A 24,481-nucleotide genomic window follows, 5' to 3' on the forward strand; every position below is an offset into this window, starting at 1 on the left:
CTGAAAGCCTAAGTGACAATCCGATCCTCAATACTGATGTTGGAGGATCCTTCGATGCTGAAATGACTGAAGATCCAAAAGGAGAAACAAGTGAGGCCACTGAAGACCTCACGATGAAGCTTCATCAGATACAGATTTCTGAAGTCCCTCCGGCAGTTGTTAACATGGTCAATGCTAGACGTCCCTTATCTGAAATCGAAGAACTAGAAAAATGGTTGGTGTGGGAGAAAGCAAACCTTGAGATTCCGCCAAGGGGAAACAGTTTGAAGGATTATCTTTGGAATTGTCATATAAAGAATGGAGGAAAAAGGGTGATGTGCCCAAGATGTTCAATTATGACAAATCGGAGGATCCAGGCCAATTTCGAGAGGGCTTTGCGAGAAAGGTTAGAGCAACCTTAGAGAGGAGGAAACCTGCTGTTGAAAGCGTACCCAAGGTTTGAAGAAAGCTTGGTTGGTTTTTTGGTCAGGTGTCACAGCGACAATTCGGAAGTTGCACTATGCCCTAGATGTGGTGCAGTCTATGACGAACTGCTAGCAGGATCATTCGAAAGGGGGTATCTTTATATGGGTCGGGAGACCCAGGGACTGCGTCCTAACTTGTTTGGGTTCGATGATCGAACCCCATCGAGAAGGCCTGACAGCCCACACCCTAGAGCTCGAAGGGTTACATTCAAGGTTCCTGCAGACATACCTAGGGATAGATGGATGCAAGCTGGTGCCAGAACCAACAAATGGCGAAGTTGGGACCAGGGTGGAAGAACTGCAATGGCATATAGAATACAATTCCAGACTTCTAATCGAGAGATGTACAGGTTAGAAAATTACAAGGGCAAAAATCCTATGTCCAGATCCCAATGGAGAAGACACCAGAGGATGAAGAAAACCCAAAGGGAGTTCAAACCAAGAGAGGCTGGAGAGACAAGTAGCAATCAAATCCCAATGCAGGGGGCAAAGACAAGCAAACCTCCGTTGGAGCGCAAGTTGTTCGATTCTGAGAACGAGAAAGAAGAGAAGAGGATGCATTCAAGCCTTTGGAAAGAGGATGATAGAATGACAAATGATTTTGACTCTGATGGAGTATCATCTATAAACCTCAACTGTAATGTTGTATCTGTACTCCCTCACGAGTTTAATCAAGAAACTGAAGTTGAAGATTGTGAGGAGGCTGACGTCGAGGAGATGGCAAAACACAGACCTGTGTGTTACTATGTTCTGAACAACGGTGCAGTTGAGGAGCAGAATGCCTTCTTCGAAAGGCCAGATGAAGGTATGCGAAACCATTTGAAGCCACTCTACATAAGGGCTAAGATTGAGAATGTTGGAACTAATAAAGTCCTGGTAGATGGAGGGGCAGCAATACATGCTGAAAAGAATTGGTATGTTTGATACTGATATAAGGCCACATAACATGGTTTTGTCTAACTATGAAGGCAAAATAGGGCAAACCTTGGGAGTTGTCCATATAAATCTCACGGTGGGATCAGTTACAAGGCCAACTATGTTTATGGTCATACCTGCAAAAGCAAATTATAATCTCTTGCTCGGAAGGGAATGGATCCATGGGGTTGCTGTTGTGCCTTCGACAATGCATCAAAGGTTAACTATTTGGAGAGAAGATGGCATAGTGGAGAATATTGAGGGAGACCAAAGTTACTACATGGCTGAAGTTAACCAGGTTAATAAGACTAACTTCGATAGGAATTTGGCAAACATAGGGCCTTGCCATGCTGCGAAAGATATATATACCCCGAATAAGAACGCATTGTATTACTTACCTTTGCACCCAAATGGATTCCAGTGGAATAGAGAATAATGGATGGCCCAGAAGATACCGCACCAACAGAGCATGATCCAACAATACGGCCAACAGGCTGGGATGACGAAGTTGATGATGTCTGAGTCATCATTTTTCGAAAAGATTTCGGCTTACGTAGCCGAGAATAAAAGAAAGACGGCTCTCGAAGCCGAATTGTCAAACATGTTGTTTAATGAAGGTCTAAAAAAGGAAGAAACCCCAGATTTGGGGATAGATATGATCCCTCACCTGCCTGAAGATTCATAACGAGTCGAAGAGATTTCAGGAGAAGAGATAGGTCAAAGATTGGATGCAATCTACGACGAAGAGCCTTTGGGTTTCAAGTAGGACCCAATGGGATCAAATATCAAAATGTTAGCCCAAGATCCACTCGAAGAAGTAAATCTCGGAGATGGAGATCAAAAGAGGGTAACATACATCAGTGTGAAACTAGCGCCAACGCTGAAGTCAAAAGTGGTCGCGTTGTTGAAGGAGAACAAAGATTGCTTTGCATGGGATTACGATGAGATGCCTGGTTTAGGGCGCGATTTGGTCGAATTGAAGTTACCCATAAAGGAAGGAAAAAAGCCCATCAAGCAAACTCCTAGAAGGTTCGCACCAGAAATTCATTCGAAGATTAAAGCAGAAGTCGAAAGACTCCTACGGTGTAAGTTCATCAGAACCACAAGGCTGGAGATTTCCTGGGCTTTGTGGTTCATAAAAAGGGAATAGAAATTAACCAGAATAAAACGAAGGCAATTATGGAAACTAAGCCTCCATCCACGAAGAAAGAACTGCAGTCCTTGCTGGGGAAGATAAATTTCTTGAGAAGATTCATCTCTAATTTGAGTGGACGCACGCAAGCTTTCTCCCCTCTACTTCGTCTCAGAGAAGGAAAATTCGAATGGCGTGCTGAACATCAAGAAGCTTTTGATAAAATCAAGCAATACTTGATCCATCCACCAATATTATCTCCCCCAAATGGGAAGAAGCACATGCGCCTGTATATTTCAGCTTCAGATAATACAATAGGCAATATGTTAGCACAAGAAGATGAAAATGGCATCGAAAGAGCCATTTATTATTTAAGTAGAGTTCAATGATGCAGAGACTAGGTATAGCGCAATAGAAAAACTCTGCCTTTGTTTATATTTCTCTTGTATCAAACTCAAGTATTATATAAAGCCAGTTAATGTTTATGTTTCGTCTCATTGTGATGTTATCAAACATATGTTATCAAAGTCAATATTGCATAGTCGAATTGGCAAATGGGCTTTAGCCCTTACTGAGTACTCACTGATATTTCAACCTCTCAAGGCAATGAAAGGCCAGATTGTATCAGATTTCATTGTTGACCATGCAATGGTTGAGAACCCTCAACAATATGTAGATTTGAAGCCTTGGAAGCTATACTTCGATGGTTCGACTCATAGAGAGGGAACTGGTGTTGGAATATTGATAATTTCTCCTGATGGAATTCCAACAAAGCTCAAGTACAAGATTGAAGGTCCTCTATGCTCCAACAACGAAGCTGAATATGAAGCACTGATTGCTGGACTTGAAGCTTTGTTAGAATTGGGGGCAACCAGAGTCGAAATTAAAGGAGACTCCGAACTAGTGATTAAGCAACTAACAAAGGAGTACAAATGCATCAAAGAAAACTTGATCATGTACTTTGTCATAGCAAATAGGCTGCTTAAAAAATTCGAATATGTGGAGTTAAATCACGTTTCAAGGACCAAGAATCAAGAAGCAAATGATTTGGCACAGTTAGCCTCAGGATATAGGGTATCGAAAGAAAAACTAGAAGAACTGATCGAAGTCAGAGGGAAAGCAATGGCTACCAAACTTTCCCCAAGTGACCTGGAGAAATCACAATTAGGCTTTGCCAGCAAAGAAGAATTCGAAGTGTTAAATATAGACTCTTTAGCAGACACAGATTGGAGGAGTCCAATTGTGAACTATCTAAAAGATCCTTCGACAGACACGGATAGAAAGGTGAAATATAGAGCCTTGTCATATTTTCTGATAGGGAACGAATTGTTCAAGAAAACTCCTGAAAGGGTCTTGTTAAAATGCTTGGGTGAAGCAGAAGCATATTTGGCTCTCTCAAATGTACATAGTGGAGCATGTGGGGCACATCAAGCAGGGCACAAAATGAAATGGCTTTTGTTTAGATATGGAATGTATTGGCCTTCTATGTTAAAAGATTGCATAGAATTCGCAAAAGGGTGTCAAGAATGTCAAGAACATGCAGGTATTCAACACGCTCCAGCAAATGAGTTAAGTCCAATAATAAAACCATGGCCTTTCAGAGGTTGGGCACTAGACTTGATTGGAGAAATTCATCCTAAATCCTCTAAGGGTCAAAGATACATACTAGTAGGAATAGACTACTTCACAAAATGGGTCGAAGCGATACCACTGGCGAATGTGGACCAAGAGGCTGTGATTGAGTTTATTCAAAGACACATCATATATAGGTTTGGAATCCCAAAAAGTATAACCACAGACCAAGGATCAGTATTCACTCGGCGGAAAATGCAAGACTTCGCCAAAGAAATGGGTTTCAAATTGTTCACTTCTACACCGTACTATGCTCAGGCAAATGGTCAAGTCGAAGCAGCAAACAAAATAATAATCGGTCTCATAAAGAAACATGTGGGGAAAAAGCCTAAGAGTTGGCACAAAACTTTAGACCAAGCGCTTTAGGCTTGTCGAACATCTCCAAAAGAAGCTACAAACACTACGCCATTCAAATTGACATTTGGGTATGACGCAGTACTCCCAGTTGAGATATATTTGCAGTCAGTTCGGATACAAAGACAGGCAGAAATCCCTCCTAACATGTATTGGGAATTGATGATGAATGAATTAGTAGACCTTGACGAAGACAGACTTCGAGCATTGGAGATGATAAAAAGACAAAAAGAAAGAGTGTCCAGAGCATACAACAAGAAGGTGAAAGGTAAAACTTTTAGCAATAATGACTTAGTCTGGAAAGTTATATTACCTATAGATCGAAGGAATCAAGCACTTGGTAAATGGTCCCCACACTGGGAGGGACCCTTTCGAATCTTGAAAGTATTTTCGAATAATGCTTACGAGATAGAAGAGTTAGTAGAAGATCGCAGGATCCTAAGAGTAAACAGGAAGTATCTAAAAAGATACAAACCAAGCATGCACGAAGCAAAGATTGTAAAAACGTAGATATTGAAGTATACTACATAAGCCAAAATGGTTGAATTAACACCAAAATGGCTTTGTTGTCTAAACAAATATGTATGGCAAAATAAAAGAAGAGACGAAGAAATCAACTTAACGTCTTCCATTAATAATTAAGGGAGTACATTCGTTACAAGAGATTTGGTTTCCAAAACATGGAAGGTTACAAAAAGAAACTAAAGCAAATAAAAAACCTAGACTAAACTACCTCCTAGTTGATCCTCTGGTCTAAGCCTTCCAAAGGTAACATGGGCAAGCTCTCAGCCTCGAACATGTTCATGGATCCGGAGTTGCGCATCCTTCTCACTATTCCCTTTTTAAGGAATATGTAAGACAAAAGCCTTCCATATGGAAGACAAGTCACAACCCCTTGACAGGAAGCAGCCATGGAAACGGCTTCGACAAGCCCTTTGAAAATCATTAAAGGGAAGTTGATTTTCTTCTTACGAAGGGCACAGAGGATAAACTCCAAGTCCTCCACCATGATGCTGTTTTGGTCATGGTTTCGTGGTTGAAAGTTACCCACGAGTAGTTGATGCCAAACCCTGATGACCTTGGCACTATAAGGGTCGTTGTCCATGAGAGTCCTTAACAGAAGATGAGTCGTCATGTTGAAGCTATTATCATCAAAGGTTTCACCAGAATTGTTGCATCTCATCAAGTTAGAGATGGTGGAAGGAGTGATTCTAATTTGGGCACGTCGAACTTCAGAGACTATAGTAGTTCTGCCCTCTGGATCTATGCGTAGGGACGCAAACATCCAGAAATCAGCCAGCATGTTGGGATAAACTGGTCCCTCCAGGATTTCATAATAGAAATCAAGTTCTTGATTGGCAAAGAGAGCGCTGATGCTGATGAAGTTTTCATCAAACTGTTCTTCAGAAAGTTTGAACTCTTTCTTTATGCAAGCTCTAATGTTGTTATAAGTAAGAGGTTGCGCCATGAGGAGAAGAAAAAGTTGAAAAGAGTTGTCTTTTAGACTTTGTGTTTTTGAGAATGGAGGAAGAGAAACAAGGTTTCAAGCAAGTGTGAAATAAGAAGTGTGATGTTAATCCTTTATATAGACCTGAGGCAATAGAGGGACGGTTTAATTGTAATGATTGATTGGACTGCGTTTGGTATTCCAAAGAGGAGTTATGGCTTCCGCCGTTTCCCGCCCTAGGAAGTTGAAATGTAATCATGAGAAACTGGTGCACGCACGTCTTAAAAGAGACGTTTTGAAGGAAGTGACGTCATCACTTAAATGATGGTTACGGCTAAGGGAGTGGAAACGTCAAGTCTAGACTAGAAGGAGTGCGAAGGATAGTCAGGTCACGTGCTTGCATTTATTAAAATTATTGTGACAATTAAATATATTTTGGCAAGATTTGAAGAATTGCTAAAATGTTACACATAATCGTTGCAAAGTGGAATAGAATATGTAAACTGGCAAACAAAAGGTCTACATAGATATATTCTTGATGGAATTCGATTACAAGACAAATCAATGTGCATTACAGAAAAGTCATTACAAGATTCGAAAGGACTAATTAAAATCTCTAGGAAGAGTGTCTTTTATCTTCGAATACTGAATCTCCTAGGAAGACATGAGAAGTTCAATCAAGGCCCGTTGTTTCTTCAGTTCGTCAATTTCGGGAACTAGTTTTTGTGCAGCTTTGAAATGCTGGATTCCTAAACGCGCAACTTCAGTCAATTCCTGCTCACTGGACTGTTGAATGGTTGCCTTACGAGATTCATCCTCCTTTATCTTTTCTTCAAGCTGGACAATCTCTTGTTTCCAGGATTGGATATTCCGCTCACATTCATCGTACTCTTGTTGTTTCTCTGAGCGTTTAAGCTTGAGAGCATCACCTTTCTTCGACGCATCAGTAGCGGCTTTCCAAGATGAACTATGAGAAGCCACCTTCGTAGTAAGTTGCTCCTCAATATTGCGACGTTGAAGAATGTTTGATTGAAGCTGTTCGATTAGAGAACCCAGCAAAACAATCACCTCCGAGACTTCTTTTGAAACCAGAAGCAAATCCACCTTTTTTAGAAGTTGATTCAAGCCATGACTTTTGGTAGGATCCTTGCTAAGAATTTCGACGAGGTTGGTTTCGAAGAACTTTTCCTTTATCTGATGAAGAAGTACAGAAGTATCTTCTTTGTCACTAGATTCTGGCTGGACAGCTGGAGAAGTTTCGAGCTCAGAAGGCGAAATGTTATCAGTATTCATCATAGCCTTGAGGAAGCTGAGAGGATCAGCTTGTTTAAGCTGCTCCAATTCTGAAGGAGTGGGCTTTGCTGGGGCAGGCGTCGAAGTAGTTTCAGGAGAAATTATGGTCCCAAAAGGTGTAGTTTCATGAGGAACTACTGTGGCTAGCTTGGAGGTTTCTTCCATAACATCTTGTTCTGATAAAGAATCCTCACTACTAGTTGGATGACCAGCTGCATTGTGGCTACCTGAATATTGTTGATCTGCTTTTTCGCTCTGGTGAGTAGCTGGAGAATCATCAGTTGAATGGCTTTCTTCGACTGGAATATTAGGAATGATGGTCGCTAAAGGCTGAGCATCTTCGACAACTGGTGAAAGCACGTGAGATTTGGCTGCATTAAGTAATTAGGACACATTATGATGGGTAGATTGCAAGAAATCTGTTTGTCGTAAGAAAAAATGTACACTTACCTTGGAGACTACCAAGGTCGATGGTAAGGTTGAAGGCTTTGAGATCAGAAGTGGCTGTACCAGCATCATCCTACAATCATAAGGTAAAATGTTAACTTAATTGTTTAAGTTAAAATTTATAGAAATGATTATGGTATGAGTTGGAATGTTGGAATGTTAAAATGTTAACTTAATTGTTTATGTTAAAATTTATAGAAATGATCATAAGGTTGGAATGTTATCTGGACTCGAGTTGTGGCGCTCCACAACAAGAACGTTACTACCACCTTTCAAAGGTGATTCTTTAGAAGATACCTTATCAACCGGTGAAGGAATTTTCGAAGAACCAGACCCCTTTTCTTTGCCTGAAGGAGTGGCAATCTTCTGTCTTTTCTTGTGTCCTTGCCTGGTGCGAGGAGGAAATTTGTCTTTATCATCTGAAACAACGGTTTGAGGATCTTTCCGAATTGAGTGCACCGGAGGTTTCGAAGTCTGAAGAATATGAATTGAGCAAAGTAAGTACTATCCACAGGAATATACCAATTGGAATATAAAATACGTGTATACCGTGGGTTTCTTGCCGGTCGTGGTAGAATCACTCTTACTTGCCTTGTTGCTCTTCGAAACTCCAGAATCTTTTTGTGCAGCGACTTCTTTGATCTTTCTCTTTTGAGCTACGGCTGTAGTTGAAACTGTTAGAACAAGATTTGTTCTGATCAATATTCTTAGTTTTGATGATAACAAGGATATGAATTTTGTGTGAGATAATATGGTACTCTAATACATTGCAATTTCCCTTTCAGGAAATATATAAAGAGTATGCATAAATCAGCGCTCAGAAGCTTTGACTCAGAAGGTTCAGCATGCAACATCAGAACATGGTCTGGCAAGACATCAGAAGATGGTCAAGGCAGAATCAGAACATGGGTCTATGGAAGCATCAGAAGAACTTGAGATCAGAAGCAGAAGCACTGGAGTTCTCATGGTATCACGCTCAGAAGCACTTCAAGGTCAGAAGACAAGAAGATGCTATGCACCAAGCTGTTTGACTCTGATGATATTCAAACGTTGTATACACAAACATCAGATCAGAAGAAAGTACAGGTGGCAGGCTACGCTGACTGACAAAAGGAACGTTGGAAGCTATTAAAGGCAACGTCAGTAGACACAGCGTGAACAAGGCTCGAGGTAGTTGACAAAACAGTGAAACATTAAATGAAATGCTGTACGGAATACGCAAAGCATTAAATGCTCCCAACGGTCATCTTCTCAAACGCCTATATAAATGAAGTTCTGATGAGAAGCAAGGTTACCAATTCTTGACGATTTCTGTGAATATTAACTTGCTGAAATGCTGTTCAAATCAAAGCTCTCAAACTTCATCTTCATCAAAGCTCACTACATTGCTGTTGTAATATATTAGTGAGATTAAGCTTAAACATTAAGAGAAATATCACTGTTGTGATTATAGCTTTTCAGAAGCATTTGTAATACTCTTAGAATTGATTACATTAATTTGTAAGTAACTAGAGTGATCAAGTGTTGATCAGGATACTCTAGGAAGTCTTAGCTTGTGTCTAAGCGGTTGTAATTAGAGTGATCACGTGGTGGTCAGGATACTCTAAGAAAGTCTTAGCTTGTGTCTAAGCATTTGTTCCTAGAGTGATCAGGTTGTGATCAGGATACTCTAGAAGACTTAGTCGTGGGCTAAGTGGAAAACCATTGTAATCTGTTGCAATTAGTGGATTAAATCCTCAGGTGAGGTAAATCACTCTGTGGGGGTGGACTGGAGTAGTTTAGTTAACAACGAACCAGGATAAAAATAACTGTGTAATTTGTTTTTATCGTTCAAGTTTTTAAGACTACACTTATTCAAACCCCCCTTTCTAAGTGTTTTTCTATCCTTCAGAAACTGGAATCAGTATTTCAGCCAAAAGAAAGAAAAGTTAGTCGAAAGTTGTCTAAACCCAAACCTTCAGGTATTGGAGTCAAGACACGAACATGTTCAAGATCTATATGAAGGCGTCCTTTGAAAGTATCCAGGGTATGCTTAGTCAGGACCACTCGTTCAGCGTGTTTTTTAGTGCTTACCTGAAGAATTTTAAAAGCATTCCCACACACGAACCAGTCTGGGAAAGGAGGGTTTAAAGCCACACCAAAATCAGCACTTGGTAGTGGAGGGAATTTCGGAGGATTAAGTTTGAAAGCCACTTCATAACGCAGTTCTGGTCGAACAGACGAGGGCAGTTTCAACTTATCCAGTTTAGTAGAAAACTTTTCGCGCAAAATGATTGCAGCTTCACGAACGGTCCGACTAAGATCATCAGGCCTGTAAATGGTTTCAAAGAATTTTTGAAAGGCTTGTATTTCTTTAATATGAGTTGAAGTACCTTTGTGAAATTTTTCCTGCACATCATCAAAAGCTTCAGTTAGTTCGCGAGTAAGGCTCTCAGCATCGAAGATTTGCATGGTGTAGTAATCTGTCCACCATTTTTGAAAATCTGGAGTAGAATAAAAGGTAGGTTCGAAAGGAATAGGAGAGAGATTGGTAACACCGGTGTATCTGGCGATTTTTGATTCACACTCATCTTCAGTTAGATACAAAGTGTGTAAGCACATATGGTTCCTTTTCTCATATAGACATTTGGGTTTTATTTGAACCAATCCAAATTGTCTCGACACCAAATTTGGTTGGTAGCAGAGAAGAACACATTGGCTTTTGGAGGGTCGAAGACGGTGATAGAACAGCCTTGGGGTAAGAAAAGCTTCCCAAATAATTACAGATTCAGTCTGTTGGTCTGGGGACGTCGCTGGAAACCTTCGAGTGAACCATTCAGGACCCACTGTCCTTTGTACGAATGGAGCCATTGAAGGGCTGAATTGATCACACTGAGCAAACATCATGATATATGCTAAAAAGTGTTCACGAAGCTTCCCAGTATCTTCTTTAGGAGTTAGTGAAGCCAACCTGGTTCCTTCTACAGCTCGATTTTTGATGTCTGGATCTTCTTCGTTGACAGTGCCTCGAAATGGGAGGTGAGTTTCGAAAGTAGCATTAAGCCACTGTTGCAAAAACCAGAAAGGACCAACAAAGAGTAGAGATCCTGATTCATAATTCTTAACAAGGTCTGTTGCTTCACCTAGGTTCTCATAAAGAAACCCTAGAATTAACTGGCTTAGGTTCAGTTGCGTTCCAGCATGTAGTTGATTGGCCATACAAAGATACCTCTTTGCTACCTGTATGGACCTAGAGCAGAAAACGCACCTCGAAAGCCATAAGACTAGGAAAGCAATATGCTCTTCGTCCGAGACTACTTCATTGTTTTCGTCATGATATTGTTGAATGAACGCAGTGTAAGTAACTGTTGCTTCGCTGAAATTAATGGTATCAGTATCCATGACATTGGGGTCAAAGGTCTCTCCGGTTGGTCGAAGCCCCGTGATAGCAGCTATGTCGAAAAGGGTGGGGGTGACCATTCCACACGGGAGATGAAAAGTGTTATGGGAAGCATCCCAGAAATGAACTGATGCTACTAACATGGTTTGGTTGTATTCTAAACCAGTTTTGGACAGTTGGATTAAATCATAAATGCCCAATTATTTCCAAAAAGAAGCCTTGTGTTTCTCTACTCTTGTTAGCCAGGCATAGTACAGTTCAGGGTCTTTTGCTAAAGGAATTGACCTAAAAACTCTCAAAAAATTGGTTTTATAGTTTAACCTAATTTTCTCTAGGGCTAAAGGGGTTACGGTCGAAGTGTCTTCTGCACTATCAGGATCTGCTAAGATAGGACGGCCATCTTCATCTATTTTGTTCTTACTAACTAAAGGCCTAGTTTTATAATAAGCAGGAAATAATTTATTTAGAGAAGAGTTAGTTTCTCCTGGTAAAGAACCCATGAAGGCATGAGTTTTTCCAGAAAGTTCAAAGGGAATGATTACCTGAGAAGCATAAATGGAGCGCACTTCTACAGTATTTGGGTTTGGTATGTATTCTTGATCCCCCATCTGTGTAGATTTCTGAAGTTTCAAAGTTGGTTGGAGAACATTTGAGGAAGATGCCATGAGTAAGCTTGATCTGAGAAATGGGTTTGAATGGAACCAGAGACGTTTCTTTTCTGTAGAAAGAATGAAGAAAGTTATCTGAGCATATGAATTCAGGTATTTAAAGGTTTAACGGGAGCCTTTTCAAGTCTTTTGGGTAAAAACCAAGAGACACGCGGCAGACGTTGATTTAATCCAACGGCGATCGAATAGTTATTAGCTTTACTCCTCGTATGTAGGAGTAATCATCATAAAGTAAGACCAGAACGTGGGAACGTAAGTTATGAGTAGACATCTTTGAAAATGACAAGACGTTTTGGAAACAGAGTCATAAATGATTATGACGTCAGTCAATGATCTTGGAACTCTAAAACGAAATCTTGTTACAGCAAGAAACGCCTATTTCTCTTGTCTTTCGAAACAGGCATTTATTGGGGGCAATTTGTTAGCTGAAGATTTCGTTTTGAAAGAAATGTCCTTCGAAAGTTCGAAGTTCGAAGAAGATGGATTACTGATGACCATCCTTGAAGATAGAGAATGGCTACTGATGGCCATGCTTCGAAAATGATGTTTAAGTTGAAGAGTGAGCATCGAAGCTAATTTCGAGAAGAATGATCTTTGGAACTTAGACGTTTTTGCGAGATATGCAAAGTACTGAAGCTTAGCGTATTTTCGTGGCATTCTCGATTATAATTATATTGCCACATGTCGAAGGAGGATTCCGGCGGGATGATTTGAATTTCGAAGTAGTTTATGTAACCGCACGAAGACAGATGGCATCCCTGGATTTTCTGCGAACAACGTGGCATTAGATTAGCGTAGGACCGTTAGGGTCGAAACTAGTATAAATAAGGATCTTAATGTTAGGATTCCGTGTGTTCATTTTGTACAAATCACTCACATATTGCTCAAGTATCAAGTGTTAAGAGAAAGAGTTCGCTGAGAAATGTACGTATGACACCAACACCAATTTAAATACATGTGTATTTTCCTTTAATCAAGTATCTTTCGATATTATTACGCTTTCTTTTACTTTCTGTCATTTACATTCCTGCACTCTTTATTTTCATGTCATTTATCTTCGAAGCACTTAACTTTTCTGCACTTTATGATTCTTGCATTTTTACAAGTTTTGTCTTATGTTTTATCTTTAACTTTCGCTGGTGTTATATTTACGTGTATAACAAGGTGATTGCTAATCTTTATTTATTTGATTAAGTATTTCTTATTTCGAGACACACCAATCATAGACATAATTCAAACTATCATGAATAACAACCTATTTGACTATGTCCTAGGATCAATCTAGTCGATCCTGCGAGTAACCAAATCATATTTATTATAGTTTGGAAGACTAGCGGTTGTTTACCGGAAATCACCGTAAACAGGAATACTCCAATTAACAGTGCTGGGAGAGAACTTGAATACTCTCCACTGTCAGATGAAGAGCTAGTGGATGATAATTTTGATCTTGAGTCAGATGAGTTGTTGATCGACTATGGAATTGTCTCAGTACTCCCTGCAGAATATGACAGGATTTCAGAAGTATCTGAAACTGGTGAAGACTTCGTCCAAGACGAAAAATGTGAATGAAATGCATGTATGCTATTATGTGATGGGTAATGGCGTGGTTGAAGAACAGAAGGTTTTGTTCGAAAAAGCAGATCATGGAATGATGTATCATCTTAAACCATTGTTTATAAGGGAAAAGATTAATAGAGTCCCAATTAATAAGGTGTTTGTCGATGGTGGGGCAACAATGAACTTGATGCCCCATTCATTACTTCGAAAGATAGGAAAGATAGACAAATATTTGAGGCCCCATAATATGATCTTGTCTAACTACGAAGGGAAAACTAGTAGTATACTTGGGGTGATACAAGTTGATCTGGTTGGGGGTTCGACTACCAGGTCAACCATTTTCATGGTGATTGCATCTCAGGCTAATTTTAAATTGTTGTTAGGTCGAGAATGGATCCATGGAGTCCAGGCAGTCCCATCAACGTTGCATCAAAGGGTAGCCATTTGGAGACCAGATGGGATTGTAGAAAATGTGGAGGCTGATTAGAGCTACTATAAGCTGATATTAATAAAGTGAGTCGAAAGCATTTCGACCAACATTTGGCGAATGTCGCTCCATGTTATAAAGCATAGGAAGTTTACTCGTCTGACGAAAGCATGTCTATGTATCTGAACTTAGACCCAAATTATGGTTTTATCTGGAATAAGGAAGATCCAAATGAACCATTGAATGAAGATAATCCACCTGAGGGGTGGACAGTGGTCGACAGTAATGACTTCTGAGTCAACATATTTGGCTCGAATTACGACTTATTTAGTCGAAAATAAATTAAAAACGACTTTAGAGGCCGAATTGGAAAATAATATGGCTCTGGAAGCCATGATTGAGAAGGATGAGAATGGCCAACAAGGCCAAAGATCTAACATGGAAGGTGAATGGTTCGACGAAATATATGATGACAGACCTTTAGGATTTGAAAAAGATCCTGACGAACCGAGTAAAAGGATGCAAACACAAAATCCTCTTGAAGATATTGACTTAGGAAATGGTCAGGCTCGCCGACCTACTTATGTCAGTGCCAAACCGGGGGTCGATATGAAAATTAAGTTAGTCAAACTGTTGAGGGAATATAAAGATTGCTTCACATGAGACTATAATGAGATGTCTGATTTAAGTCGTAATGTGGTAGAACATCAATTACCATTGATGTTGGGGAAAAATCCCATCAAACAGTCGCCAAGCAGATTTGCTCCAGAAATTATGATGAAGATCAAATTGGAAATTGAGAGACTCCTTAAAAGCAAGTTTATTCGAACTGCCAGGTATGTCGAATGCTTAGCTAACATTGTGCCTGTAATCAAGAAAAATGGGACCCTCCGAGTATGCATAGATTTCAGAGATTTGAAAAATGCTACTCCTAAGGATGAATACCATATGCCTGTGGCTGAAATGTTAGTTGATTCTGCAGTAGGGTTTGAGTATCTAAGTATGTTAGATGGATACTCAGGCTATAATCAAATTCATTGCCGAAGATGACATACCTAAAACGGCGTTTCGATGCCCAGGTGCTTTAGGCACTTATGAATGGGTAGTAATGCCCTTTGACTTAAAAAATGCTGGGGCCACTTATTAAAAAGCAATGAATTCCATGTTTCATGACTTTATAGAATGTTTTATGCAGGTTTATATTGATGATATTGTTATAAAGTCATCTTCTAAAAATGGTCATATAGACCATCTTCGACAATCTTTTGAGAGGATGGGGAAACATGGTTTGAAAATGAATCCATTGAAATGTGCATTTTGTGTTCATGCAGGAGACTTTCTTGGCTTCGTGGTCCACAAAAAGGGCATCAAGATAAATCAAAACAAAACCAAAGCCATTTTGGAGTTGAAAGCATCAGAGACGAAAAAGCAGTTGCAATCATTGCTGGGGAAAATCAATTTCTTGAGGAGATTTATTTCAAATTTGAGTGTCAGGACGAATTTATTTTCACCACTACTCAAACTCAAGAATCATGATAAATTTAGATAGGAAGGAGAGCATCAACAGGCGTTTGACCAGATTAAAGAATATTTGACAAAACCTCCGATTTTGTTACCCCCAAATAGAAATAAGAGTATGAAATTGTTTATAGCTGCGTCCAGCTTGACAATAGGGAGCATGTTAGCCCAAGAAGATGATAATGGTGTCGAAAGGGCCATATATCTAAGTCGAACTTTAGTCGATGCAGAAACTAGGTACAATGATATTGAAAAGTTATGCTTATGTTTGTATTTCTCATGTAATAAATTGAAGCAATATATAAATCCTGTTGATGTGTATGTTTCTTCTCATTATGATGTTATCAAGCATATGCTATCTAAACCCATTTTGCATAGTCGATTTGGTAAATGGGCATTGGCGTTAACTGAGTACTCTTTAGCTTATGTCCCTTTGAAATCCATGAAAGGACAAATAGTGGCAGATTTTACAGTGGATCATGATTTAGTTGAAATGTTAGAAAATTTGGTCGAAAGATTTCAGTGAAGGTTATATTTCAATGGGTCCAGCCATAAGAATGGTTCTGGCATTGGAGTATTGATTATCTCTCCTAAGGGAATTCCGACAAAGTTTAAATATCGAATCAGTGAGTGTGTTCCAACAATGAAGTGGAACATGAAGCTTTAATTACTGGTTTGAGAGCTCTTTTGGATTTGGGGGAAACTGAGGTCGAGATAAGAGGTGACTCTGAACTTGTTATTTGAAAAATCAAAAAAGAGTATTAATGTATTTAAGAGAATCTAATCGTTTATTACACCTTAGTAGTTCAATTGATGGAGAAGTTTGAGTCAGTTAACATAATACATGTACCTAGAGCTAAATATTGTGCAGCAAATGATTTAGCACGAATTGCTTTAGGTTATAGGGTGTCCAAAAATCGATTAGAGGAGTTAATCGAAATAAAAGAAAAAGAAGGCGCCAGTAGTTGTTACCCTGATCAATTGTCGATAGCAAAACCTGGGGGGATAGATGAAGGTTTCCACGAGGTTTGTAATAATTTGATAGGAATTGGTGAAGTTTTTGCTATCGATAATATGGAAGACACTGATTGGCGAAGGCCATTGGTGCAATATTTAAATAATCCGGTCAGAGCAACTGATCAAAAGGTTAAATATAGAGCTTTGAGTTATACAATACTAGGAAATGAATTATATAAAAAGACTGCCGAAGGTGTATTGTTAAAATGTTCAAGCGAAGCTGAAGCTTATTTGGCAGTCTCAAAAGTTCATAATGGTACTTATGGAGCTCACCAGTCAGGTCATAAAATATAATGGTTGTTGTTTCGGCAAGGACTGTATTGGCCAACAATTCTAAAAGATTGCATCGAGTTTGCAAAAGGATGTCGATAATGCCAAAAATTCTCGGGTATTCAGCATGTGCCGACCAGTGAGTTACATGCTATAATTAAGACTTGGCCTTTTCGAGGATGGGATTTAGACTTGATAGGGGAGATTAGACCTGCTTCGTCTAAACAGCAGAAATATATTTTAGTAGGTGCGGTAGTCGTTTTCTTTACCTCCTACGATATCACACGAACTTTCTTATTGGTCCTACGAGTAGGAAAGGGAAAAAAAGATCTCAACTAAACCCTAGGAGTTTGCTAAGTGTGGGGATTTCACCTAGACTAGAAATTCTGGAGTCCGGGGGGTCGGTTATACATAGGGAAGTGTTTAAACACCCTACATATCTGTAGTACTCTACAGGAACCTTCTCTGTGTCATTGTGATTGTGTTTGCTGCTAATGATTGGGAAAGTTTCTCCTTTGTGTTAGGAGAGAGAATTGAATTGATTAAAGAAAGACAGACAGACAGACTATTTTTGGTATTTTATTAGCTCGCTGAGATTCCTTGTGAACCTCATGCCTACATATCCCTAGTGGAAGTCAGAGCTTAATGTAGTTCGGGGAACTAACTAGGGAAATTAAATGTTTTTGGTGCCTTGCTTGAAGCTCAAGGTTGAAGCTTTGAATTAAATCTCTGTTTACAGTAAAGAGACATGAAATCATCTTTACAGAGAGGTATTTGTACTATTCTACCACAAACATTTAAAGGAGTGACAGAATAACTGGATTCATTTCATTCAAGAGGGGGACCTTACTTGTGTGTGCAAGTATGCCAGTCAGATGCCTCTATAAATGAAAGAAAGATGCTCGTCCAAATTAGGGAAAGTGTACAAGTCTGGGGATGTGCCAGAGCATGTCTTTCAGAGTCCTAAATGGGAGACTTTGATTGAAATTGAGATTGAAATGGAAATGTTTGTTTGTTTGAATGTGGTAGAGTAGTAAAAATATCTCTCTATAGAGATAAGCTATGTCTATCTACTGTATAAAAGATTTGACTTTAGCTGGCTTGTATGAGGCCCAAGCTTGAGGCTTTTGGATTAATTAATTATTATTGACTCTGGGAGATAACTCCATTGGGGATTAATTACAGGGTATTTTTGTGTTCTGTACGAAGCCCAGAATTGAGGCTGACTCTATTTAGGGAGACTCTATTTGTGTGCCTTGTACAAAGCCCAAGGTTGTGGCTAACTGCTGAGGATAATTGAATGAATGACTCTATTTTATGTGCCTTGTACAAAGCCCAAGGTTGTGGCTGACTCTAGCTAGGGAAAACATTATTTTCTGCCTTGTACAAAGCCCAAGGTTGTGGCAGACTCTTAAATAAACTGAGTATGGATGACTCTATGGGGAAAAGATCCTAGGTGTTAGGAATCTTTGACACATGAAAATATGGTTTATCTGCCTTGTATAAAGCCCAAGGTTGTGGCTACTGAATGATGAAGAACTCACTGGGGAGACTCTATTATCTGCCTTGTACAATGCCCAAGGTTGAGGCTGACTCTTGACAGGGGAGTTTTATTGTTTGGGTGCCTTGTATGAAGCCCAAGGTTGAGGCTAACTGTTTTTGTTGGTTTTGACTCTACTGAGGAGGTTTTATTTATTGAAAGACTGTTTTTCTTTGGAAGCTAACCCTTTCCAGGGATTTTGACTCAGCTGGTGAATTTGTCTGTTAAAAGACTGACTTTATCATGTTTTTGGAGGCTGACCCTTTCCAGGGGTTTTGACTCTTTTGGGGAAATTATCTCCTAAGAGAAATGAATCTTTATTTTTGACATTTTTATTAATTGACTTTGGAGGCTAACCCTTTCCAGGGAATTTTATTGAAATGATGGATTGATTTTGGAGGCTAACCCTTTCCAGGGAATTTTGATTAAAATGAAGGAATGTGTGGAGGCTAACCCTTTCGAGGGGTTTTATGATTGAAATGGATGGCAGAAAGATTATCTAATGGAGACTTCTTGTTTAAAGCCCAAGATGAAGGCTGACACATGTTGAAGAGAAAATAAACATAGATCCTAGACTCTGCTAAGGAAGATTGATGAAGATAAGGGTGACAGAGACTGTCCATGTCTCTCATTCCAAAAGGTGTACTCAATGCAAAATTGAGACAAACTTAGCTTGTTTAAAGTCTGGTTTAAATTGGAAGAAAACTCACCAGGGTAGGCTAAAAGGTGACTAAAGACCTGTTCCTATGTTTATAAGAAACCTGATGGGTCCTTGTATACAAGCTCAAGAGGAAGCTGGAAATGCTTTTAAGAAGCCTGTGGGTCCTTGTACAAAGCCCAAGAGGAGGCTAATCGAGGGTCCTTGTTATAGCACAAGAGAAAGCTATGTAGTTTTGAACTTATTTTGGCTCTAAGCAAATGGGTAAGAGGTTCCACCGGGAATAATTCCTCTTTGGGTGGATGTGTCCTATTATTTGGATTCTAAGGTTTTTGCCAAGATGTTTCACCGGGAATGATTCATCTTGGGGGTTTGAACTACAGATCTCTAATTAGGAAAGAGCCTTCACCGGGAAGACATTCTCAATCCTAGGTCATATTCCTAATATATATGTATAGTTTAACTGTCCTAGGGTTTATACTCAAACGTAGTTCTAAACTAATATATATGCACAGTTTATATTTGACAGTAATTTAAATAAAGACTGTAAATTGAAAGCTTATAAAGCCTAACCTGGATGGAGTGGAGGCCTTTGAAGAAGTATGTACAAAGTCTCACCAGTAATTGGTGGATAACAGTTGAATATATATATGATAAACAGTTAATGGTTTTTGAAAACAGAAGAAGTGAAGATGGACAAAGGTCACATAGGTATCTGAAGAGTTTCACCGGGAATAATGCCCTTCAAATACCAGAAGAATGTTTTGAAAACAGAAAGAAGATTTTGAAAATACAGTTTTGAAAACAAGCTAAGAAGAGAAGGTTTTTGGGACTTACACTCTATTAGAGGCCCAGTACTTTACAGTACTGGTGTAAAAGCAATTTTAAAAAAAATGATTTGGAATGATACAAGGTTTTGTTGTTTGAAAACCTTAATCATTTGATTTATTCGGAGATTGAAAACAGTTTTGAAATTTGACAAAAAGTCAACTTAATTAAGGTAAAGATGAAGATCTATGCCTAATTAAGACCTAAACAATTAGGGTTTTATCATAAACTTTATTTACAAAATGATTAGGTTAAAACAAAGTGAATGTATATATTTAAAGTTTTTAATAAAGCACTTAAAACATATTATTTTAAACCTAATAAAAATATATGAAATAAATAATATTTTTATGATTTTTTTTTGATTATTCACAAAATAGATGTATTAAATGACAAGTGTGTGAAAAATGAAGTGAAAATAAATTAGTTTGATAGGTTAATTAATTGTGTGAAGTTGTGAAGAAAATAATTGTGAAAAGTGGTAAAAAAAATAGGAATGTCTCCACCAAGGCTTGAACTCACGCCCTTATAGTCACCACACCAAAACAAAGCCAACTGAGCTACACGCTCAGTGTGACTAAAGAGGGATCCCAGTTGTTTATATGGGAAACACGCGCGTTAAAATGGAAAATAAAAACAAAAGGTCTGAGGGGGGGATCGAACCCCAGACCTTATGGCAAGAGAGAGTGGAAGCGCATGTGACCAAGTGAGCTAAACGATGTATTCGTTTAAAACTCGTTTTCAGTTAAATATATTTTAAACTTTCCACTGAGAATTCAAAAATGGCGCGCTTCACCATCTTCGTCTTCAACCTCAAGCTCCATCAATTTGAAATTCTGAACTTCCTCGATTCTCAACCATTTGCAATGATATAAAAACCAAACTTGCTCTAAATTCACTCACGATTCTAGATATGTAACTAACATGGATTTATATTAACTGTATCTACTGAATTATCTAAAATACGTGAAGAACCCTAAAATTTGGAATTTAAATTAAATGACTATATTGAAGCATAAATGACTGATGATAGAGGGCTTTTAATCCTCTTATGATGCTGAATAGAATGGTGTTGAGTTTTAGCCAGAAATATACACGAATTAGAGGGATGGAGTTGAGAAACTTACCTCTGAAAATGAAGGTCGTGAGGATGTTAGAGAGCACCTGGGTTTGAATGAATGATCTCAATAGCTTCCTTGAGACTCAATGATGCTAACTGAATGCTTATTGGAGCTTGAATCCTTCTGAATTGCTCTATGGACCTCCCTCGATTTCAGCTTCAAGTGAACATGGAGGGTGATGATTCTCGAGTTACAGATGAGTTGCAGCCACCTGGTTAGCTTCACTATGACCTGAGGAGTGTGTCTGGATGATTGGCTTGGCTTGAAAACTCTTGAGTTACTCCATGGTCCTCCAACTGCAAGTGCTCCAAATGAGAGGTGAAGGTGATGATTCTCCACTCCCAGAAGTGTTCCAGAGGTTTGGATCACTCCCAAATGCCTCCCTCAATGTGTTTGAATACTTATTTTCAAAGAGAGAGCTTTGGTTTGAAGAATCCGAGTCTTCTTGCCAAAGGACCTTTGAAAAAACTAAGTATGAAGAAAGAAAAGAGAAAGCAAGAATTCTGTTGCTTTGGTGTGTTTTTTGAATGAGAATGAGGCCTCTATTTATAGGCAATTGGTTCAGTACTGATTGAGAGAGTGAGCTTGCTTAGTGGGAGAGTTTTGGTTTCTTAGCCATGAAGAAATTCAAAGAATATCCCAAGTGCAATGATGAGAATTTTGATTCCATTTGATCAATCCTCTAGCCCTCGATTTTGCTTGATCTTAGGGGACAATTCTGAGCCAGAAATAAGCTCTAATTGGTTGGTGAGAAGATTCCTTGGGTGATTCATCAATTTGCCATAAATTCACAAATGTAATCATTACATAATCACATGTTCTTGTTTTTAGAATCTTCTTCAATTCTTATGGCATGGTGAAAATGAATGCATGGCATTGTTTCAGACATGTTATGGGTCGTGTAGCATCCATAATTGAGGTCATGTGCACAAAATTTCAAAGTTCAAAAATGATGCATGACCTATAATTTTACTTCATGAGGCCAACTTTGAACAAGCATAACTCTTAGCTCAAATTGAATTTGGAGAAGGTTGAACACAATTTGGAAAGCCCTAAACATCTACTTCAAATCATTAGTTTATGTCTTCTTCAGAATCATTTGGGAAATTTGTGAAAAATGAGCCCAAAGTTGGATGAAAACTAGGTTAAAACACTTAGAAAATTTTCCAAGTGTTTATGACCTAAAACTTCAAAATTTTCAAAACCCTTAAATGGTTGATCTTTTGAAAAAAGTTCTTATGTAAGATGTTGTTTTATTTTGCAAGATCTACAACTTTCATGTTGGAAGTTTTTTGAGTTGTGTAGGTGAAATTTTGAGTTCTCACCATGCCCTCAAAAACCCTAATTCCCGACTTTTTGCTCCTTGATGAATTTCTTTGAATTTCTTTGGTAAAATGACTTTGACATCCATATATTGGTGATATTGATCTTTGAAAGTCATTTTTTGACCAAAAACCTTAAAAGTCAATGATGATCCCACACAGTTGACTTTTCCTGACAAAGTGAATTTTTGGGCTTTTGTGTAGGAACAAGATCTTTTCCTCAAATGAATGATGTAAATGGATTATATTGAGGTAGTAGAGACTCTTGAATCATGTCTTGAGTTTTGGATTCATGCCCTGATTAAAAAGTCAACTATCTTGGGGAATTAGGTCAAAAACCCTAATTGTCGACCAGATGAGAATGATGACTGTAGACTTTGAATTGAGGTGTGATGTCCAGTGGATCTTGCCATATGGGTTATTTGAAGATGATTGATGTCTTTGAATGATCCCCTGGGGCTTTTTATGGTTTCCCAAAGGTGATCCCTGATTTTAGTCCTTGATGAGGCTCAAAACCCTAGTCTGTGGATCTGAGTAATTCTGTGTTTAGATGACTGGGTGTCTTAATCAATCATAGGTGAAATAATGAAGCTCTTGAGTCTCATGATTGTGTTAGAGACTAATCCTCCTATTGATTGATCCTTTGCCTGAGTTTTCTTGTCCTTGAACACCCTCGATTGAATGTCAGGTTGCTCTGGGTACTTGCTTTGACTTGATGAAAATCCTGAAGATATGTCATCTCGGGGGGGTCAAAAATTAGGGTATGACAGTAGGGATAGATTATTTTACAAAATGGATAGAGGCAATCCCGTTAGTAAATGTTGATCAGTTAACTGTGATTAGTTTCATACAAAAACATATTATTTTTAGATATGGGATACCAGAGACTATTACTACCGATCAAGGGTCAGTGTTCACTAGTCGAAGAATGCAAGAATTCGCGGTTGAAACAAGGTTTAAATTGTTGACATCAACTCCTTACTATGCTCAGGTTAATGGGCAGGTCGAAGCCGCTAATAAAGTAATTATAAATTTGATAAAGAAACACGTTGGAAGAAAACCAAAAAACTGGCATCAAACGCTCGACCAAATTCTATGGGCATGTTGAACTTCCCCAAAGGAGGCGACAAATACTACTCCGTTTCGATTAACCTTTGGGCATGATGTCGTGTTGCCTGTGGAAATTCATCTACAATCATCCAAAATTCAAAGACAAAATGATATCCTCGTTGATCAGTATTGGAATATGATGTTAGATGAGTTAGTATACTTAGATGAAGAAAGATTAACAGCCTTAGATAGGTTGGTTAAACAGAAACAAAAAGCGGCGAAGGCTTATAACAAAAAAGTGAAAGTTAAAACATTTGCGCTGAATGATTATGTATGGAAGGTGATTTTACCTATGGATCAAAAGGATAAATCATTAGGTAAATGGTTACCAAATTGGGAAGGACCATTGAATGGTGTGCAAATATTCACGAATAACGCATATGAGATTGAGGAATTAAGTTTAGATCATCGAGTCCTGAAGGTAAATGGGAAATATTTGAAAAAATATAGACCAATGCTTCAGAAAATACGTATAGCAGAAACATAAAAGAGATTAGAATAAATATGGCCAAAACTACGGCCTGATATTACAAAAGGTCTTTGACAAAAGAAAAGAAACAGACAACAGTCTAAAAAACAGGAAATGCGTTCTTAAAATTTTCCAGTTTGCTCGACTCAAAACCAAGTTTGTTATCAAGGCGGGCTAATCCTTGTTTGAGGAGATGAATGTTGTCTTTTAGCTTCAAGGCCCTTTCGCCATGATCAATGCCTTTCAGAGCTTCCTTGTTGATGATGTCAAAAGAGGGAATGCCTTCGACTTGGGCTAAATCAAACTTTTCTTTCTCAAGCTCAAGTATTTTCTTGTTGAGTTCAGTGATTTGAGCTTGATAGTCTGAGATTTTGCTATTAATAGCCCTCTCTTTGTCAGAAAATTTTTGAACTTTTTCTTGAAGTTCTCTAACCTTCTTATCAGAAACAGCGCTAATGTCCCATTCTCTATTCATCTCAAGTACTTTGTTCTTCACTTGAAGATCAGTATTCTTTCTTGTAATAAGATCTCGCCATAGTTGGTCGAAATAAGCTTCAAAGTCGAAGAAGTATTGAGCAATTGAAGCAGGAAGTGGTGCTTTGACAATTTGATCTAGGATTTTCCTTATTTCTCTACCAAGAGAATCAGACTCTTCAAGAACAGTCAAGAAATCAAGCTCATAAAGATGATCACGGAGTTGACAAATCAAGGAGACAAGTGGAGCTTCAATCTCATCCTCTTGAACAGTGGTTTGAGTGGAAGAGTCCTTGGTAGTTGAGGTTTCCCTAAGCTTTTGCAAGCGTAATAAGGCCTCTGAAGGATTAGTCTTTTTCAAATTCAAAATTTCGTCCTGATTGAGAGAACTAGTGGTGTTGTCATCTTCAATGGCGATATTTCGCTGTGGTTAAGAATC

The 24,481-nt window shown here is 38.7% G+C and overlaps 2 protein-coding genes across 2 annotated transcripts; both read left to right on the top strand.

Annotated features, from left to right (window-relative positions):
• Positions 1–13,205: 13,205 nt before the first annotated feature.
• Positions 13,206–13,775, top strand: LOC131637855 (uncharacterized). Its single transcript, XM_058908423.1, has one exon. The coding sequence runs from the start codon at positions 13,206–13,208 to the stop codon at positions 13,773–13,775; it is 570 nt and encodes a 189-aa protein (XP_058764406.1).
• Positions 13,776–16,543: 2,768 nt separating this feature from the next.
• Positions 16,544–23,586, top strand: LOC131637856 (uncharacterized). The gene is made up of 3 exons (XM_058908424.1): positions 16,544–16,659; positions 22,860–23,010; positions 23,110–23,586. The coding sequence occupies exons 1-3, from the start codon at positions 16,544–16,546 to the stop codon at positions 23,584–23,586; spliced, it is 744 nt and encodes a 247-aa protein (XP_058764407.1).
• Positions 23,587–24,481: the final 895 nt, after the last annotated feature.

Source organism: Vicia villosa, unplaced genomic scaffold, assembly GCF_029867415.1.
Source record: "Vicia villosa cultivar HV-30 ecotype Madison, WI unplaced genomic scaffold, Vvil1.0 ctg.002099F_1_1, whole genome shotgun sequence".
In the NCBI taxonomy this organism is placed as follows: Eukaryota; Viridiplantae; Streptophyta; class Magnoliopsida; order Fabales; family Fabaceae; genus Vicia; species Vicia villosa.

Bases quoted from the DNA above. Each gene is read 5' to 3' on its own strand.
- LOC131637855 (XM_058908423.1), top strand. From the start codon at position 13,206: ATGGAATTGTCTCAGTACTCCCTGCAGAATATGACAGGATTTCAGAAG.
- LOC131637856 (XM_058908424.1), top strand. From the start codon at position 16,544: ATGGTTGTTGTTTCGGCAAGGACTGTATTGGCCAACAATTCTAAAAGA. The intron at 16,660-22,859 runs GTGAGTTACATG...TATTATTTTTAG, and splicing joins TATTCAGCATGTGCCGACCA to ATATGGGATACCAGAGACTA. The intron at 23,011-23,109 runs GTAATTATAAAT...ACTTCCCCAAAG, and splicing joins AGGTCGAAGCCGCTAATAAA to GAGGCGACAAATACTACTCC.